General features: G+C 32.4%; 1 protein-coding gene across 1 annotated transcript; it reads left to right on the plus strand.

Annotated features, from left to right (window-relative positions):
- Window positions 1-1,681: 1,681 nt before the first annotated feature.
- On the plus strand, window positions 1,682-2,122 carry LOC112709594 (uncharacterized mitochondrial protein AtMg00240-like). Its single transcript, XM_025761480.1, has one exon. It carries the CDS (start codon window positions 1,682-1,684, stop codon window positions 2,120-2,122), a length of 441 nt encoding a protein of 146 aa, XP_025617265.1.
- The last annotated feature ends 19,876 nt before the right edge of the window (window positions 2,123-21,998 follow it).

Raw genomic sequence — 21,998 nt, forward strand, 5'->3', positions numbered from 1 at the left:
TCAACAATCTCCTTTGAAGTAGTTCTTTGTCTTAGCCCGGACAAAAACAACATATCATTATACACTAACACTGTGATCTTCGAAGCACGTGATGCAAGGTTAAAAATATGCAACAATTATAAAAGATTTTTTGTGCCATGGTTCAAACTCAATATGGCTGCAATATTAAGAAGTTGAGATCGGATAATGCACCGAAACTCTCACTCACTGAATTTCTACAAATGAGAGGAACTCTTCATCAGTTTAGTTGTGTGAAAAAGCCTCAACAGAACTCAGTGGTCGAGAGAAAACACCAACACCTCCTCAATGTGGTAAGGAATTAATTTTATCAATCTGGAATTTCAATAAAATTTTTGGGGGATTGCATCACCACAGTTGCATTCCTTATTAATAGAACCCCTCCTCACTCACTATTGAATTGGCAGTCACCTTAATAAATCCTTTTAAAAAAGGATGCGTCCTATGCAGACTTAAAAATGTTTGGATGCCTTGATTATGATTCACCTTTGCCTTCATCTAGAATCAAATTCACTCCACACGCTACACTAGCTGTGTTCATGAGTTATCCAAAAGGATACAAAGGATACAAATTGTATGACATTAAGTCTAAGAAGTTTTTTATTTCAAGGGATATGGTTTTTCATGAACTAAACTTTTTCTTCATGTCTGGTAATACAGAACTTCAAGAATTTGATCCTTTTATTGACTATGTGCTCCATAAATCCTTCCTTGCTCCTTTAGACAACTCAAGCCTATTGCAGCTGTCTCCTCCATCTCCTATCCAGCAAGATTAACAACTTCAGAACCAAGAACAACAAATTAGAAGGAGCACTAGACTTCACCGATAACCAACTTATTTGTAGATTATCAATGCAATAATGTTACTTTATTATTGGCAATGGTCAACTACTGCTCTTATACCAAGTTAAGCACCCCATATCAAAATTTTTGCTTACAAGTATCTGAGTTTTATGAGCTATAATTTTATCACCAAGTTGCCAAGTACCCTCAATGGGAGGTGGTATAGCTGCCAAAAGGAAAGAATTATATCAGTTGCAGATAGGTGTATAAAGTAAAAAGGAAACAAGATGGTACAGTTGATAGATGCAAAGCAGATTGGTGGCTAAGGGTAACACAACACGCAGGAATTGATTTCAATGATACTTTATCCCATGTGGCTAAACTCACCACAATGAGAATGCTCCTTGCCATAATAGCCATAAAATACTGAAAATTATTGCAACTTGACATAAATAATGCCTTCTTAAACATGAATCTTGATGAAGAAGTATATATGCAGTTACCTCAAGGATATCTCAACAGGGGGGAGCAAATTGGGAAGCTAATGTGCAAGTTAAATAGGTCAATATATGGTTTAAGGCAAGCATCAAGAGAATGGTTCACAAAATCTCCACTGCGCTAGTTGGAGCTGGATTCATCCAATCAAAATCTGACTATTCTTTGTTTCATCCAGGCACAGCTAAAAAACTTGTAATGATGTTAGTTTATGCTGATGACATCATAGTGGCAAGCAAAGATAAAGAAGTCATTGCTCAAACAAATCAAATACTGTAGAATCTATTCAAACTTAAGGTGCTAGCTCCTCTCAAGTATTTTCTTAGTTTAGAAATTGCAAGACTCAAAAAACGTATATGTCTTTCTCAAAGAAATTATGTCCTGTATGTCCTTGTTGGATGACACTGGATTCTCAGATTTCAAACCTGCTTCATTGCCACTTGACCCTAATGTAAAGTTGAATGCCTCTAATGGTGAAGTGCTTGAGGATACATGGCAGTATAGAAGTCTAATTGGTAGGCTGCTTTATCTTACTATTTTTAGACCTAATATATGTTTTGCAGTGAATAAGCTCAGTCAATACATATCTGCTCTAAGAACTACACATTTGGATGCGGTACACCATGTATTGCGCTACTTGAAAGCTGCTCCAAGTCAAGGATTGTTGTTTTTATCATTATCATCTTTGATTATCAAGGCTTATGATGATGCTAATTGGAGAAGTTGTGCTGAAACAAGAATGTCCACAACCGGTTATTGCGTGTTCTTGGATGATTTTTTGATTTGTTGGAAATCCAAGAACAGGATACAGTCTCTAGAGATCTAGTACAAAAGCAGAATATCGTACTCTAGTTAATGTTACTGCTGAGGTTGTGTGAGTTGCAAGGTTACTCAAAGATTTTGAAGTTGAAGTAGAGCCACCGTTCACTTTTTGTGATAACATGGCAGCCATACACATTGTTGAGAATTCTACATTTTATGAGCACATAAAACACGTCGAAATGAATTGTCACTTCACGCAAAAAAAATATTTAAGATGATACAATAAAATTGGTCTATGTGAAATCAGCTCATCAAATTACAGATCTTCTAACAAATTGTGTCCAACCAACTTTATTCAAGTCCTTAATAAGCAAATTAAAAATTATTAATATTTTTTCTTCAACTTTAGGGGAAATATTAGATATTACGTAAATTGTGATTAAACGTTTATTTAGTCATTTAATTTAGCTATAGTGCTATTTAGCTATATTTAGAAGTTAGTGAATACTTAGTTAGTCAACTAATTAACCGACTCTCCATCCATTTATTCATGTATATATTATCAGACTAATGTCACGGAAAATTTTAGAAGGTTAGATTTAACAGTGTTTATATAGTTTTTCGGAGTGTTTGAGAATACTCTAGATGGTTCCGGAACGTTCTAGAATGTCCTAGAAGGTCCCGGAATATCTTAGAAGGTTCTAGAAGACTCTGAAAGATCATAGAGTATTCTAGAAGAGTGTAGATGTATATAGAAATATAAAGAGTGGTATGGAATAATCTAGAAACATTTGAAAAGTTATGGTAGGAAAGATATTTGTAAAGAAAGTTATGGATGATTAATCTGGACCGTTGATTAGACTTAATCTTAACCATCCATTGAGGAGGTGGATGGCTATAAATAGGAGGTGAGAGTTAGTGTAAGGTGTGTGAATCATTTGTAACAAACACTTGAGTAATAAAGTGTTCTTTCCACCAAGCTTCTTTCTCTTGTGTTCTCTTGTGTTCTTAGGTTTCTTGCTAAGTATTGAGGGTTAGGCTGACTTGGTCTTAGATCAAGAGGTTGAGTAAGTCCGAGTGCAGGCACGGTAGCGTTGGAGAGTGTCCAAGGCTGTGACAATTTGGCATCAGAGCAAGGTTTGAGAGGGAGCACAAGTGGTTTGTGGGTATGGCTTCTAATATCACCATGGAGCATGTTGAGTTTCAAAGGGGAATGGATGTTATTCCTTCTCAATGGGGAGGCAAGAAGGTCCGTTCTTCAAGTGATCCTAGAGGTAAGGACTCTAACTTCTTAGAAGAAAGAGTTTTTATGTTGGAAAATATTCTATCCTCTATGGATGAGCGGTTCCAAAGGATAGAACATGACAAGGAGACCCTCGAGGCTCACGTGTTAGGAGAACTAGATGCTTTCAAAGAAAGCATGCTCCAAATCGAAGAGAAGCTTGAGAATTCCTTGAAGCTATTTGAGGAAGTTCGAGTTTGGTTCAAGGAGGCAAAATCTCGACCAACCATTATAAGGGAGATGACAAAGATTGATCTCCCAAAGTCAAAGGAGTTCAAGGGCGTGAGGGATGCTCGAGAGGTGGAGAACTTCCTATGGCAAATGGAGAGGTACTTTGAAGGCCAAGGGGTGGTCGAAGAAGCAATAAAGGTACGCACTTCAGCTCTCTATCTTTCTGATAATGCTACTTTGTGGTGGAGGAAAAAGAGCGTAGATATGAAGAAGGGTACTTGCAACATAGTCACATGGGAAGATTTCAAAAGGGAATTAAAGAGGCAATTCTTCCCTAAGAATGTGGTTTATGAAGCAAGGAAGAAGTTGAGGGAGTCGAAGCACAAGAGTACAATTAACGACTACGTAAAGGAGTTCACTACTCTTACGCTTCAAATTCCTAACTTAGCATAAGAGGATGCATTGTTCTTCTTCATTGATGGACTCCAACCTTGGGCAAAGCTAGAACTACAAAGAAGGAATGTTAAGGATGTCGATGAGGCCATCGTGGTGGCCGAATCACACACTGAGTATCATAGGGGAGACAAGGGGAAGAGTTTCTCAACCAAGAAGGAAGGAAAATACTCTTCAAAGAAAGAGTACGAGGAAAAAAAGAAGGCTTTCGTGCCCAAAGGAGGATGTTTCATATGTAAGAGACCACACCAAATGAAGGACTGTCCCAAGTTAGGGACTTTGGCATCTATCGTCGAGGAGCGAGAAGCTCAAACTCAAGTAACTGAGTGTGTTGGATCTATCCAACACATAAATGCTGTGAAGGGCAAAGAAGCAAGCACTGCAGAAAAGAAAGGCTTGATGTATGTCAAAGCCTTTATCAATGAAAAACCTGTCATGGCTATGATCGACACTGGTGCTACACACAACTTCATCACGCCTGATGAAGCAAAGAGGCTTGGGTTGAAGATCACCGAAAAGAATGGCTGGTTCAAACCCGTGAACACCAAGGGTGAACCCCTTAAGGGAGTAGCAAAAGGGGTTGAGATGACTCTTGGTTCTTGAAAGGGCATTGTGGATTTCTCAGTAGCACCCATGGACGATTTTAAAATAGTCATCGGACTTGATTTGCAAAGAAAGGCAAGTATAATACCTATGCCATACTACAATATAGTATGCGTCATGGAGAAAGGGTCTCCATGAATGGTCCCTACAATCTCAAATGCTGGAGGAATTCCAATGCTCTCTACCATGCAACTCAAGAAAGGTTTCAAGAAGGAGGAGATGATGTCTTTGGATTTACTACAAGAGGAGTCAATAGCCAAAGGAGAATATGTCCCCCTAAAATCAAAGAAGTCCTTGAAGAAAATAAGGATGTGATACCTCTCGAGTTGCCAAAGCAGTTACCACCTAGAAAAAAGATGGATGACAACATTGAATTGGAGTTAAGAGCGAAACTGCCTATCTTAAAACCATACAGGATGGCGGCCATTTCTATGGTTGAAGGAGATATTGTGCATACCATCAAGGAAGGGTTGCATCATGATCCATTAGCCAAGAAGTTGGTGGAGTTGGCTAGGGAAGGTAAGACTAAAAGATTTTGGCTAGAAGACGACCTTCTCTACACAAAAGGGAGAAGACTATACGTTCCTAAGTGGGAAAATCTGAGAAGGAAGTTGGTAAGAGAATGCCACGACACCAAGTAGGCTGGTCACCAAGGTCAGCAAAGGACCTTAGAACTCATTGAATCTTCTTATTATTGGCCTCAAATGAGAGATGAAGTGGAGAGCTATGTGAAGACTTGTCTTATTTGCCAACAAGATAAGATTGAAAACAAGACACCAAGCGGGTTGTTGGAACCTCTGCCTCCTTTGGAGCGACCGTGGAAAAGTGTCTCTCTAGATTTCATCTCTGCCTTACCAAAATCCGAGGGGTTTGGATATATTCTCGTGGTAGTAGATCGATTTTTGAAGTATGCTACCTTTATACCCGCCCCTACTAACTGCACTGTAGAGGAGGCAGCACGACTATTCTTCAAGAATGTGGTGAAATATTGGGAATTGCCTAAGAGCATCATTAGTGATCGAGATCCACGCTTCACAGGACGACTATGGACAGAGTTGTTCAAACTCCTTGGGTCAGAGCTTCATTTTTCAACAAGCTTCCATCCTCAAACCGATGGGCAAACTGAGAGAGTGAATGCCTTACTCGAGTGTTACTTGAGGCATTTCGTAAGCGCTAATCAGAAAGATTGGATAAAACTCCTCAACATTGCTCAGTTTTCATACAATTTGCAAAGGAGTGAGTCTACAGGGAAGAGTCTGTTCGAGATTGTGACTGGACAACAACCGCTTACACCTCACTCTCTTCCTTCTCCTTACTCAGGGAAGAGCCCTAGAGCTTATCATATGATTAAGTCTTTGGAAGAACAAGCAGATGTCACTCGTTCTTACCTTGACAAAGATGCAAAGAGGATGAAGAAATGGGTAGATAAAAAGAGGAGGCATGCAAGCTATTAAGTGGGAGACAAGGTAATGATCAAACTTCTTCCACAACAATTCAAAGCCTTTCGCAAAGTCCATAAGGGTTTAATCCGCAAATACGAAGGGCCATTTGAGATCATTAGACGTGTTGGGGAGGTTGCTTACAAAGTACAACTCCCTCCCTCTATGAAGATCCACCTGGTCTTCCATGTGAGTATGCTTAAACCATATCATGAAGACCAAGACGAACCGAGCAGAGGTAACTCGAGTCGTGCTCCACTCGTGGTGATTAGATCCTTTAATAAAGAAATCGAAGAGATCTTAGCTAATCGCACCATGCGACGAAGAGGAGTACCACCAAGTATCCAATACTTGATCAAGTGGAAAGGACTCCCGATAACCTAAGCTAGCTGGGAAACTCGTGAAGATTTGTGGCAATTCCAAGAACACCTACGGTGCTATCATGAGCAGAACGCGACAAGGACATCTGCGCATTAGGTGGGGGAGATTATAACGGTAAATTTTAGAAGGTTAGATTTAACAGTGTTTATATAGTTTTCTGAAGTGTTTGAGAATACTCTAGATGGTTCCGGAACGTTCTAGAATGTCCTAGAAGGTCCCGAAATATCCTAGAAGGTTCTAGAAGACTCTGGAAGGTCATAGAGTATTCTAGAAGAGTGTAGATGTATATAGAAGTATAAAGAGTGGTATGGAATAATCTAGAAACATTTGGAAAGTTATGGTAGGATAGATATTTGTAAAGAAGGTTATGGATGTTTAATCTGGACCGTTGATAAGACTTAATCTTAACCATCCATTGAGGAGGTGGATGGCTATAAATAGGAGGTGAGAGTTAGTGTAAGATGTGTGAATCATTTGTAACAAACACTTGAGCAATAAAGTATTCTTTCTACCAAGCTTCCTTTCTCTTGTGTTCTCTTGTGTTCTAAGCTTTCTTGCTAAGTATTGAGGGTTAGACTGACTTGGTCTTAGCTCAAGAAGTTGAGTAAGTCCGAGTGCCAGCACAGTAGCATTGGAGTGTGTCAAAGGCCATGCCACTAAGCACTATAATGCAGAATTTAAATTTTTTTCCCAAATTGAACAAATAGAGTTGCTAATACATTGTTTAAGAGTATGTCAAATTTTATTTTAGATCCCATAAAATATCATATTATGAAATTATGTATCATAAAAAATAATTTGAGTTTATCTATCCAAAAAAAAAATAATTTGAGTTTTAATATGAGATTTATCATTTTAATATTTAATTTCAATTCAATTTAAATTTTTTATAATATTTTTAATTATTTTATTTAATAAACTATATAAATAGCAATATTTAATTAGTCTTTTTTTAAAGTGATATAATTTTTTATTGATATAAATCTCATTTTAAATATTATATCTAATAAAAAATTTAGTTTTAAAGTAGTTCAATTACTATAAATAATACCCAAAAATATTTTTATTAAAGTTGCTCAAAATCCTATCATAAAAAATGAGCTCAATTATAGGATCGGCAAAGAATTTAAAATACTTTTTGTGACGTTGGTTTGAGGAAAATTGTCAAAGCGCAATAAATAAAGCAAATGGAAATTGAAAAGGAAAAGACGAGAGGCAAACAAAAAGGTATGGTATTAATGCTAATTAGTCCAAACCTAATTAAACATCAATATCTAAGTAAAAAGATGTGTCAGCCTAAATGTAGCTTGCCTAACAAAGTACATTGCAACCACGCATCGGACTAATAGATATAACGTCAATACCATAATTTTAATTATATTAAAAAAATTACGTCTTTACCTTTTATTTCGAAAATAAATAAATCTCTCATTAAATTTAATTACAAATAAATTCTTAAATTTTTTAAACAGAAAAGATATAAATCTTTTCGTACAAGATTCAAACTATTATTAAAAAGATCTATCTATCTTCTATTTATAAAAGTCAAAGGTTTATATTTTAATTTGATAAAATTTTTTTATCTATTTTCAAATAAAAAATTAAAGATTTATTTGTCTTTTTTATAATTATTTTTATCGTCGCAGCGTTTGCATAGTCCAAAAGTGTTACTATAGAAAGAAAATGAAACTCTCTAAAGATTAAAATTTTGAGAAACGGATTTGTTATTAAACCGTTCTAGTTATTGGTTTACTGGTTTATTAGTCTAATCAGTCTATAGTTCAATCAAAAAATTATTTTATAATAAAATAATAAATAAATTATAAATAAACATCCTAAAATATAATTATAGAATAATATAAATTTTAAAATATTTTTTAAATTTATACCATGAAATTTAGACAAATAATCTCCATGACTTAAGAGCAATTAAAAAATTATTAGAAGACCTAAAATAACAAACTAACTAATTATAGCAGTGCATAACCCCCCACTCAACATATTAGAGTCAGTGAAATAGTTACCTTTTAGTTTTTATCCCATTATACTTGTAAAGAATACAATAGTATGGTACATTACATTGCAATGCAAAGAAAAAGTGAAAACTATAAACCAAATGATGATAATTACATTGAAATGCTCAAATGAAATAAGAATTCATCAAAGTTCAACAGCACAATATAGCTACTTAACTAGCTTTTAATTAGTCTCAAAGCCAAGGCTTAATATTTCTATGAAAGATGCTTGGTCCACAGATTGACCTAAAGATGAGAACAAACAATGAAAACTGTAACCAATTGTATAACGCAACTAGAACATAGGCAAGCAGAATGATGGGAGTGACAATCCATGATCGATTTTAGAGCATAAGAAAAAGAGCGACACAAAAGACACTTTTTTTTTTATTAATACTATTATTTATAATTGAAATTAATAAATTATCAATAAAATTAAAAGCAACAGCAGCATAGCAGAATCAAAAATCAAATAATTATTCAACAAATAATTATTCATAACTAAAATCAACAAATTGACATCACAGTGAAAAACAACAACTCTCATAAATCCAATCAAAAACACCAACAGCCTAACAAAACCAAAAATCAAATGAATCAGCAACAAAAATTAAAAAAATAACAATAAATAATCACCCTAAACCCTAAAATCAATAAATCTATTAAAAAAATTCAAAAACAGCATACTCAAAAATAAAAAACAGCATCAATAGCATAACAGAGCTATTTTTATCAATAATTTCAACTCAAAACTCCTATAATCTTATCAATGATTTCACATTCAGAAATTAGAAATTTAGAACAGAGCCTAAAAAAAAAACTCCTGTGAGCACTGCTACTAATCTTCGAGAGCAGTGGAGCGTGACAGAGACTAGGACGATGATGAGTAGCGAGACGACGACAAGCAGCTTGAATGAAGAAGCCGCGGTAGGATGGATGCTGCGCCGAGATAGAATAAAAGGTTTGGTTTTGGAACAGGGTAAAGAGAGAAGTCGCGGAAACACCGACAACTACGGACAGCAATAGTAAAACCGTTAAAGAAGTTAGAGTTTTGGTTCTAAAGTGATGTACAAAGGAGGGAAGTTGGGGAAAAGGGGGCGTGACTCATGCATGTTTTTTTTTTTTTTTTTTTAAATCTATCAAAACAGTGTCATTCAATAAGAATCAGTCGATTTTCAATTTAGTTCAATCGCTCAATTTTTGATCGGTTCAATAATATTTGGTCGATTTTTTAATTGACAATTTTAGACATAAAATTATTTCCAATTAAATTGGTTCAACCGATCGATTCAATCTAGTTTTTAGAACTATACTAAAAACTGCTAATAATCTCGATAGATAGAATGTTATATAATCATACTTACATCTCATTATTTGGTTGGTGATGGAATTTATGGGTGTAATAAAATGTCGCAATCTTATCCTATAAAAATACAAATTACTTATTCAAATTCAACTTTTTCAAAAGCCACCCGGTCTTAATCATATATATGACAAGCAATGTTTGATGAAGAAATTTACAATGTCAAAATAGTATTTACACTTTACACTATTATTATTTTTAAAAAAATAATCAGACCAGTGTGTAGTTTTATTTTACTCTTTTCACGAGGTTAATAAGACAGATAATAAAAATGATGAGTGCCAGCTAAATGAAAAAACTGAAGCGAGAGCTTAATAATGAATTGACTGGACAAATCTCCACATCTCATCAATAACCGAAGTCATGTATATGTGTGATATTTGTCATATCCATTGTCTCATAATTCCTATACATGTCATAAATCATAATGCATAGTTTTATTTATTTAAATAATAGTTATACTATTCTACAACTTAGAGAGAGAAAAAAAAATAAAGCAGCCATAATATTAGGAGATGAAACTTGATTAGCAACTTGATATGGTAAGAATAATTATGGTGGTAAAATTGGAAACAAAATTATATAGTGGGAGATAGTATGGGGTCACCCTACTTTATCTAAGTGTCATGTGAATGTGATATATATAAAGAATATGAAAAGAAAAAGAAACGACAACCCATAAGATGCTCAAATTAAGGACAAATGAAAATGAACAAATCTAAATTCCAAAGTGTATGTATCATACCAAGTTTTAAGCTTTTTATGAGGTCCACCAAGTTGTTTCATTTCTTTAAGCTTTCAACAAATCTTATGTTTATAACCAAAACTACAAGAAGATGGAGAAAAACTTAATTAACAAATTGTTCCTTTATATATCTTAGTTATTTAATGCTCAATAAGGAATAATTAAACTTAAGCATTTTACTGTAGAATTATTCCTTAATGCAAGGTACTATCAAACTGATGAAATTAGATGAATCATTCGAGCAACTAACTAATTGATAACATAAAAATAATCTCCTAACATGTATCAAACGCAAATGCATTAGTTTTTGAGAAAATAGAAAATCCGACGTTCTTTAAAAATAATAGAAGTAACAAAAAAAATAGTAAACTTTGGATTTTTATTTTTTTAATACTCTTATAAAAAAGTAATTAACTAGATTAACATGTTAATTTTTAAATTTGAACTATTTATATAAAATGTAACAAAAATAAAAAATACTAGGAAATAATATCTTTATTAGTATAAAAAACAAAGAAAAAATTAACTAGTGTTGGCTAGTATTGGAAAATGAAAAGAGCACTATACAACTGTTTAAAAGAAAAAAATTTAGGAAGTCAACTATAATATAAGTTAACTCAATTAATTTTTTTATTTTTAATTTTAAAATTTAAAAATTTTAAAAATTAGGATAGTGGGAGATTTTTTTTATAATAAATATATTTTTCAACTAGTTGGCTCTAAGTTGACATCTCTAAATGGTTTTTTAGCGGGATCGTTTAAAAAGTTAAGAAAGAAAATAATTGAAAAAAAAAAGACACTGGGACAGGTTGTTACTCTTAGAATGTATTTGGACAGGTTGAAAGCAAAATTGAAGTGATGCAGTCAATTTCACTTGGTTATGATTTCAGTTTTCAACTTTATTATTTTGCACATGAGACTGGGTCCTGCAAATGAATTTGGACGTGTTTATGGTAACCATCACACAATGACTCCAATGGGTTATGAACTTATGAGTAGTGCCTATTGGTCAAAGTCAGCGTTTGTCCACACTTGACACTTCACAACACTCTCATTACATCAACTCAAAGTCTCAACACAAATGCTACACCAACAACTAATAGTTTGTACAACTATTGCAAATACATGTATTTTGGAATAGTTATGTACTATAATGTATTTCTAAAACTACCCATTATCCAAACTACACATATTTACAATAGTTACACACAATTAAATTTTCATGTAGCATTTGTGAATTGTGAAGTCTCAAACTATGGGATTGAGACTATTTATACTACTTTTTAATTATATCTGGATAGTAGTGTTCTTTTTTGGTATTAGGATACTAGTATCCGTTTTTGGTATTTAGGCTACGAGTGCTATATAAATATAAGTCCATTTGTTGAAGTTACAGTTGGGCCTATGTTATATTATTATTCTCATATATAAAACTACTATGTTGGGTATCGGGTTCTTTGTCTTCAGATGCTAAGATGGGCCCTGCCTAAATTTTAGGCTAACCTAATATAAAGTCCGATCGGTCTTGCTTGTGGATTGGGTATAACTGAGCTGGATACAGTAAACCGAAAACAAATTCAGCTGGTTTGACCAAAAAAAAAAAAAAACATTAGCAGGATATCGTTTTTTTTGGTTAGCAGGATATCGTTGATCACCAAAAAAAAAAAAGGAATTCATTAGGCCGTTTAAGCCATTATTGGATAGGGGTATTTATTCGAATCCGATCAGAAAATTGCAGATATAGATCTGATCCGCAAGGCTTTTGAATTGGATTGCGGATTTTGTGTTGGTATCCGCATATCCGCGTATTCGCAAAAATAAAGAAATAAATAAGTAAATATTCTTTTTATGTTTTATTTCAACTAATAATTATCATATATGTTATATTATTTTAATTTATTATTTAAGAAAAATATGTTTAATATTATTTTAAGAGTAAACATATTTAAAAGAATAGAAAAAATGAATTTTATTGATATTTTTTTAATAAAAATAAGTTTTTAAAAATATTTGTGTGTTTTGCAGATATATTCGATATCCGATCCGCATATTTGCGGATCGAATCCAACCTTAAAAAACTGTGGATATTGGATCCGATCCGATCCGATAATTTTAATGCAGATCAGATAGAAATTTTGGCTATATCCAATCTGATCCACGGACATCCCTATTATCGGAATTTGGAATTTCTTTTTTTATATGCATTAATTTATTAGCTAACGATAAACATTTAAATGAAATTTCGATAAACATTACGGTGTTATCAGAGTTATTTTCTTTTGTTGAAACGGGGTTTAAAAAGTCCAATGAGGAAAAACAGAAAATTACAAGAGAGTTACTATCCGAGATAGGGTAGCTTCTCTCACATCAGCATCTAAAGTACTTTTAAAATCTATGTAAAAAACATCAACAAAGTGGTACCCTGATTTTTTTGCATTCAAGCTTTTTTTTTAGCCATCCAATCTGCACTTTGATTGCCTTCAATCTAATACTTCTCTCCACTGTGTTTGGGTGCTCTTTCAGATTTCTACCTTTTCTAAGAACCTCCACATATGCCTTTGAGTATGATTCAAGAATAATCTTTTTGAATCCTCGTGAGTTTGGAAAACTCTAATTTAATTTTCGATGATGAACAAACATTATTAAAATATTTAATTGTAAAATTATTAATTTAATTTTCATTTAACATATGTTAATTAATAATTTTGTGATGTAGAATTTTTAATTGGGCCAAACAAAAATAAAAGAAATATTGCAAAGTGCAAGTGTAAATTTTGTTCAGCCTTGATTTCAAAGATCATAATCAACAAAGTGAAGCTGAATTATTGTTGGGCCAAATGTAAATGTGCAAGCCCAAATTTATTGTTGGTAAATGACAAACTTGCTTGGACCGAAATCAAAAGAAGATGGAGCACACAATATTGCTTTATCCTTTTAACAAATAAAACCCATTTCTTTAATTATGCTGGACACTCCCAACAGACTCCACTCATACTATATGATGGAATTCAAATCTCTTTGAAGTGGAGTTAATAAATGTATGAGAACTATGAGAGAGAAAGTGTGATTGACATGATGGTGATCATCAATGCTACACGCTACTCAATCAAAGGGAAGTAAAAGCAACCCATTTTAATTAATTATTCAAACACACTTTATTGCTTTTCTTCATCCTCTCTCTTCTCTCTCATCTATTTTTTCTTCTTCCTTCGGTCATTAACCAGGAAGCCATGGAAGCTACATGGAGCTACCGAAAGGAAGGGAAAGCAAGCCTAAAGACCATCGAGTTGATGGCACGAAAAAGAAAAAGAAAAGTATGTTGTGGCTGAGATTATCACCAAAAAGTGGTAAGATTTGGTGAGGTAATCTCGGATCCTTCATACTCAAAAAGAAGGAAGAAGATTCGGCCAGCAAAGTGAGATTCTTGAAGCATGGCTTGTCTTTGATTCTGCTCAACCACCACAGGAAGTAGCTAGAGTGGCGAAGTGATGGTTGAGACAGAGATTGAAGCAGATGAAGTCATCATCATCATGAAGCATCAAGGGCTAGAAATCCATCTTGAAGAGCAAGCCAAGGATGGAGAGCTCGGATTGATGAAGACTGATGATCAAGAAAGGACTAGAGGTAATTGCATGTTGGGTTTTGCATGGTTATCTCTTCTCTCTCTATGTGGCCGAACCGGTTCTGTTTCTTGAAGGAGGAAGGAGTTGGTTTGGGTGTTGGCTTCAAGTGTGGAGGCTTCCCTCTTCTTTAAAAAGAGAGAACAGCCACTGTTTGGAGCAAGGAGTAAGATTTGAGAGTGCAAGGCACAGAAGTCTCAGAGCTACCTAGGCTAGCAGTTCTTCTTCTCCTTCAATGTATTCTGTTTAGTATTTTTCTGTTTAATTTTGTCATGTCTTGAGTCTCATGAAAAAAGGCAAACAGTGAGGTTTGTATGAAAAAGCCATAGAGCGAAAAAAGGCAGAGAGTGCAAAATTAAAAGAAAAAGCCATAGATGTCTTAGAGTTCCTTTGTTCATCTATGTTGTGTTTCATGATTCTGTGGGAATCCCCTTGTAAGTTGGGTTAGCACTTTACAAGTTGTAATCAGATTGATTATAGTGAAATTCCATCATTGTTGTGATGGAGACTGGATGTAGGCTGCACTGCACTTAGCAGCTGAACCAGGATATATCTGGGTGTAATCTTCTACCTCTCTTCCTACTTCAATTCTGTTTTTTACTATTCAGATGAAAAATAAAAAATGTCTCGTGTCAAGTGACGAGACAAAATGAAAATGTCTCGTGGTTAGGGACGAGCTAAAAATAGAAAAGTTTTCTCTAAGTCCAACAAGTGTTAACAAGCGAAAAGGGGGCTAAGATTCAACCCCCTTCTCTTAGCCACTGAAATCATCAAATCCCAATTCCCAAACGATTTTCAAAGCGTAGCATATTACCAGAAATATTGTTGTTTGTTGATGATATTATCGAAGCCAACATATCCCGTCTAGTTCTATTGTAATTTTTTTTGCTCTGTCCTCATTATTCTTTCCTTTTTTTTTGTTTCTTATCGTACAGGTTAAGAATTAATCTATTGCAAATTTAAATTTTATTTAAAATTTTATTATTGACCAATAAATTACTGCATTCACAAAGTAGAATTCGAACTCCAACACTTATGAATTTGTTAAAATTTTTAATTATCAAAAATAACTTATTAAATTTGACTTTTGAAAAATATCTTTTTAAAAGTTATAAAAATATCTTTTTAAAAGTTATATATAACAATAGCCAAGTACTAAACTGTCGCGTTTAAATCTTTCGAATACTGATTTGCTCATTACCTTTAAACATGGAAATATTTGGTAACTAAACGAAATCAGTAAAAAACAACTAAAATTTATCTTATTTAACATTTATTAATTATTATAATTATTAATGAATATTAAATAAAATAATTTTAATTATTTTATTTGTTTTCTTAATATTACCAAAAATATAATAGAAATTTGGAGGATATTAAATTCTTATTGCTAAACATTGATTTAAAGTTTGTTACGTTGATTTATTAATGTAATATGTGGATGTATATATTATTTTTTGTCACTTTGATAGTTGAAATTAATGTGTTGAATGTAATTAATTGTATCTGATATATCTTTAACTTGAATTCTTGAATTGATGTTAATTGAATATTAATTTATAAAATCAAATATGAATGCCCACGATAATGTAATTTGTGTAAATGAAATTGTTAGCAATAATTTTTATAAGTATTGTATGGTTAGATAAATCTATATTTAATACGAAAATTTGATTGTATCTATTTGTGAAGTTTAAAAACTTAGAAATTAAATGACGAGTATTTAGTGAATTATCTTTATAAATTATACAACGTGAAATATATGCTAAGAAAAACTTAGAAATTAAATGACGAGTATTTAAGTGAATTATCTTTATAAATTATACAACGTCAAATATATGCTAAGAAAATTATAGACAAACATTATTGTAGTAACAATTTGTTCATGTATAAATGAAGGCAGGTCTCATAAATTATATAAACTATACATTATTGATTAATGTTTTTTGATTGTTGATTGTTATGGTAATACTCGTTATAAAATTGTTACTCGTTATAAAATTGTTAACGACAATATAATTTTTAGATAGAATAAATTGGTGAGAAAAAAAATACCAAAATTTTTTCATTGGCAGAAAGTGGAATTAAAGTAGACAATTTTCCGGAGGATAATTTGGTTTATAAGAATGATTCTAAAAATGTTTAGGCTCATTTTGACGAGAATATTTCTTGATATGAGGATGTGTTGGGTTTGTGATGAGATATTAAAGAAGGTCTTTTGAAGCGAAGAGTGCACGTATGATAAATTCTACATGCAATTGAAAAAATATATTTATTATATTTTGATTTGGATTTTCAATATTCTACGTACTACTTGAATGGATATTGGATATAATTTAAATATTTATACAATTAATGATTAGTCAATATAAAATTCATCAACTATAAAAATGAGTTTGAACTCTACAATCATAGTGAATGAATTAAACAAAATCTTGACCAAGAGATTTAAATGAATAAGGATTAATCAAAAGTTGGAAAGATAGAATAAATTATATTTTTCTTTTTCAATTTTTAGTAAAAATATTATTATTTTATACTATTGGATCGTCGAAAATATTGCTAGATACTAATTTTGATAACTAAATTTAGTATGACTAATTCACTATCCACCGTGGATACACATAATGCCTTTATATTATAAAAAAAAAAACATTTTCACTAGTGCATTCAAGTATTAATCATTAAAAACATAATTTAGAAACATAAAAAGGTCCAACAACGGCCCATCATCAACACTAGTCTCACTTGACTTCATTACTTTAAGTCTTTAAAAAAAAGTATGAATTTAATATTCAGTAAAATATACACATACATCCAATTATATAATGTTATATCAGTAAAAATAATTATTTTTTAGTTAGGTATTTATAATTTTTATGCTATTAAGAATAATCAATAAATACATATTATTGTGATTTAAAATCAAATTTGACTGAATTAAAATGTCTTAAATGTAGATAACAAACACTTCCAAAAATTTTTAAAAATTTATAATCTGATTTAGTGTCGAATAATTTTTCATATGGAGACTAATTTTCTAAAACTCTAGAAGGCAATCGATTAATAAAATGGCAATTAAAAAGGCATCATCTCAGGACAATAGAGGCATGAAGATAGCAGAGAGCATAGCTAAATTTATCTCTGTGATGTATCTATATTTTTTTCTGCTGTCTCATTTTATTCGGAGATGTAAGGATAAGACATTTTATAAAAAATATCTAATTCAGTAAGAAAATTAGTAAGCATATTAGATGTAAATTCTTTACCATTATCAAATTGGAAGCATTTGATTTTGTGGCTCGTCAAATTCTCCATTGAAGCTTTAAATTATTTAAAGGCATTGAAAACCTGACTTTTATCAACAAGTAAAAATAGACAAGTGTATTTTGAATAACCATCTATAAATGTAGCATAGTGTTTGTAGCTTAAATGGAAAATTAAGGGGGTTGGTCCCATGCATCTAAATAAACAATTTTTAAGGAATGATTAAATGTAGAAGTTGATATAAAAATTTTTTTTTATACATTTTAGCACAAGTATAATGTTTACACACAACTTGATTAGAACCAAAATTGTGAGTTTTATTAGTTTTGTCAAGATTACAACTATTGAGAATATGCTGCACAATTTTGTGAGCAACATGGCCCAATCTTAAATGCTAAAGATTAACAAAATTACAAAAAACAGAAAGTAACAGAGGTCTTTGATCATTGCTTCTAGATTTGCAAATAGTAGCATTATGAAATTGATAAATCTCTTGATTTCGAAAACCTTGTAAAAGGATTTTCTTAGAGTTCTCACATTTAACATAGCAATGTCGAACATAAAATTCAAGAAATACCTGATTGTCCTCGGCAAATTTACCAACACTAATCATATTCTTAATTAATTGGGGTGAGTAAATTAAAGAATATAAACGAAATAAATGATTAGAATCTTAAGCAAGTAATAAAGAATTACTAATATGAGTAATATACATACTTGCCCCATTGTTTATCCGAATTTGTTCAAATTCTTGGTATTCTGTGCTAGTGAGTAAATTGGAGTAATCATTAGTGTCAGGATGCCATGCCTCATCAAAAAGAGTAGATGAAACAGCTGTGTAAATGAAAGGATTATGAAATGATGCTGTTGGAGGAGGTGGAATGCAAGAACTCGGTATGGAGGTTGAAATTGAAAATTGTTGAGGAGTTTGAGTAGCAGATTGATTTGTTTAGGATTGAGAAGGAGAAGAAAAGTTGTGATCAAATCGGTGAAAGCAATGCCATGCCACATGTCCAAATTTTTCACAAACTTGACATTGTGGCCGATTGGATGGAATGGAGCCTCTGCCACCTCTTCCAAATCTACCACCCCTTCCTCTACTTATACCAAAAGAAGACTGGGTTAGATTTACTTGAATAGGAAGAGATTTAGGTTTTTTAAATTTGGTAAGCATATTTTCGTGAGAAAGGACCATATTCTCAATTTTAGTAAAAGAATATATCTCTAGCTTGGTATTAACAGTTGTTAAATTCATAGTCTTCATTCAATCCGTCTAAAATGATGTCAATGTATTTTTCAGATGAAAGAGGGCTTCCCAATGCAGCAAGAGAGTCAGTCAAGGTCTTGATCTTCGAAATGTACTCTAAAACTGACAATCCATACTTCTTGACCTGTTTCAATTGCTTCTTGATCTGTTTAATATTGTATGTGATGGATTTGGCAAAGTAATCTTCAATTATGCTCCAAATTTTATGACAAAATGCACACCTGATTATCTTGGTTGTAAAATCAGATTTCATAGATGCAAGAAGAAAGAAAATCAAATTATAATCTTCTTGGCGCCATTGTTTGTAGGTTGGTGATTCTGTTCCAACGAGTTTGTCAGCGGCTGATGTAAATTGCAATGAAATTGACTCATTTAAAAGATGATTCTCTAAATATTGTCCCCTTATTGTAGCGAAAACTTGTTGTTGTCATGTCTTGAAGTTCTTCTTTCCATCTTGTTTGTAATAGGATTTTAAAAAGATTTGGGGGTAAAGAAGAGATAAAATATTGTTAGATGTAGGTTCAGCCGTAGATCAATGTTAGGCTCTTGATACTATAAAGTGATATTGAAATAAGAACATGTATACACAAAGGATCTCAGTGAACAAAGAAGAAGAATTATGCAAAGAAATATAGAAAACAAGTATAACAAGCAAACAATGAAAAAATGAATTGTATCTATACTCATCTAATACTCTATCCTTTTACATTTTACACACGAGGTAAATACTAAATCGGTACTTGAAAGATTTTGGTGCTGACAAAATGGTACCTGACTTTTGTTATTGACAAAATAGTCCCTAAAAAATTTTAAAATTTGACAAGCGTATCCCTGAGCTCGCCAGAGCAAATTTCTGGCAAGTACAATGCTGACATGGCCACCGTATTTTGGTGACCTGGCAAACTACCCCCCAAACCTTAATCCCTCCCTCCCCATCGCAGCCCTCCCCTTACCTAACGCAACCTCTCCCTCTCCCTTCCCATCGCAACCCCCTTTCTTCTCCCTCCCCAACGCATACTCTCCCCTTCCCTTTCCCTCCCAAAAACAACGGCTGACCAGAGGAATAGAAATCCATAATGGCCGCAAATATCTCCGGCTTTAACAACTCCCAAGAAGAATCATCAGATTTCATCACAGTAACAAAATCAGGCCTGAAGAAAATCCTAGTAATTCCTGCAACGCAATCACAAACGTGCATTCACCAAAATACCAGCTACAAAATCAAATTGAACTAGAGGACAAACAAGAATACCATCAATTCTAAAGATTACTTTAGCGAAAGGCGAATTCATAGCCGAATGTGCATTTGGGAAGTCGATGCTTCCAACTTCCATGACAGACTTTCTAGCATAAAACATCAGAGACAAAGGATTTGGTGTAGGCTGCGTTTGGATGAACATGTTCCTCCTTTGCCCTGTTACGACACATAGTTTGAGTTCAAACAAACAGAGAAGAGGGAAGTATAAAATGTTCCTCCTTTGCCCTATTAGGACGCACATTTTGAATTCAAACAAACAGAGAAGGGGAAGAAGGGGGAAGATTTGAATGACGGTAGTGGGATGGGAAAGAAAACGGAAGGGAGGAGTGTGCACTGGGGAGCTGCGATGGGGAGAAAGAGGAAAGGAGGGCTGCGATTAGGAGAGAAGGGGAGGGATTGCGTTGGGTAGGGGGAAGGCTGCGATGGGGAGGGAGATGAAGGGGGAGTTTGAGTTAGGAGGGAGGGATTAGGTTTGGGGGTGGTTTGCCAGGTCACCAAAAAACGGTGGTCATGTCAGCGTTGTGCTTGCCGAAAATTTACTCCGGCGAGTTTGAAAACACGTTTGTCAAATTTTAGAATCTTTTATTCGGGTACTGATTTGGTATTTACTTTTCACACATATATTCAGTAACTAAGAATCTAAGTCCAAGCTTCTGTTATTGCTTAGTTAGCTATCAAACTGAAGTATATATCAAGACTAAAGAATGATTATTAATTATTCTTGATCTTTGTACATTTGCTATCTTTTACATTGACTATGTGAACAGTCATAAAAATGGATATAATTGTATAACTGCATAAAATATTTTATATTAGCAGTGCATCAAAATTAAACTCGAAAAGGTATTGAGACCAACTCCCTCATAAACCAACATAAGCCAACTCTCTTTTATTTTTATTTTTGAAATTTAAAAAATAAAAAAGTGGAAGATTAGATTTTTTTCGTAACAGACCTATTTTTCAACTAATTAGCTGCAGTTGGCTACATGTCTAGTTGGTTCTCTAGCGGGATCATTACCTTAAGAATAATGTTACACATGCAAATATTTTTGTTAACCAATTCTAATCAAATTGGTCTAACATCAACAAAAATCATTTATGAATACAGTTTTATTAGAGAATCAACTAGGAATAAAGTCAACTTCAACCAACTAATTAAAAAATAGGTTTGTTACAAAACCAAAAAAAACTTTTTATTATCTTAATTTTTTGAATTTTAAAATTAAAAAAAAGAAAATTAATTTAGTTAGCTTATATTATAATTAATTTTTTAAACTTTTTTATGAATAATATTATTCTAAATTTTATTATTTAACTTAGCTAAACTTAATTCATAAAAAAACTTAAGGGTTAACTACAAAAATGCCCATAAATTATTCAAACGCTGATAAAAATGCACCCAAATTTTACTATCGACAAAAATGCCTTTAAATAATTTAAAAACACAACAACAATACCCAACAGTAAATATATATTTTCAAAAAATGCCTTAGAAATTGAATTTTAATGTGATTTTTTACAAGCATAATTAAAAAATGAGATATTATTATTTTTAAAATTTGGTGATTTGTTTCTAAGTATATATTTTTTTTGTGAAATTTTTAAAGTATTATTAGTTGTTAAAAAAAATTACAAAAAAATATATACTCAACGAAAAATCACCAAATTTTAAGAATAATAATATCTCATTTTTCTAATCATTATTGCAAAAAATTACATCAAAATTCAATCTCTAATATATTTTTTGAGAAATACATATTTAATGTTAGATAATCTTGCAAAAAAAAAAACTAACATTAAATATGTATTTCTCAAAAAATATATTAGAGATTGAATTTTGATGCAATTTTTTGCAAGCATGATTAAAAAAATAAAATATTATTATTCTTAAAATTTGGTGATTTTTTGTTAAGTATATATTGTTTTGTGATTTTTTAAAAGTATTATTGGTTGTTAACAAAAAAATTATAAAAAAATATATTTAACAAAAAATCACCAATTTTTATCTATAATAATCTTATTTTTATAATCATGTTTATAAAAAATTACATCAAAATTTAATCTCTAAAGTATTTT

This window comes from Arachis hypogaea, chromosome 9 (assembly GCF_003086295.3).
Source record: "Arachis hypogaea cultivar Tifrunner chromosome 9, arahy.Tifrunner.gnm2.J5K5, whole genome shotgun sequence".
Taxonomy (NCBI): Eukaryota; Viridiplantae; Streptophyta; class Magnoliopsida; order Fabales; family Fabaceae; genus Arachis; species Arachis hypogaea.

Excerpts from the sequence above, each read along its gene's own strand:
- LOC112709594 (XM_025761480.1), top strand. The coding sequence starts at position 1,682 with ATGTCCTTGTTGGATGACACTGGATTCTCAGATTTCAAACCTGCTTCA.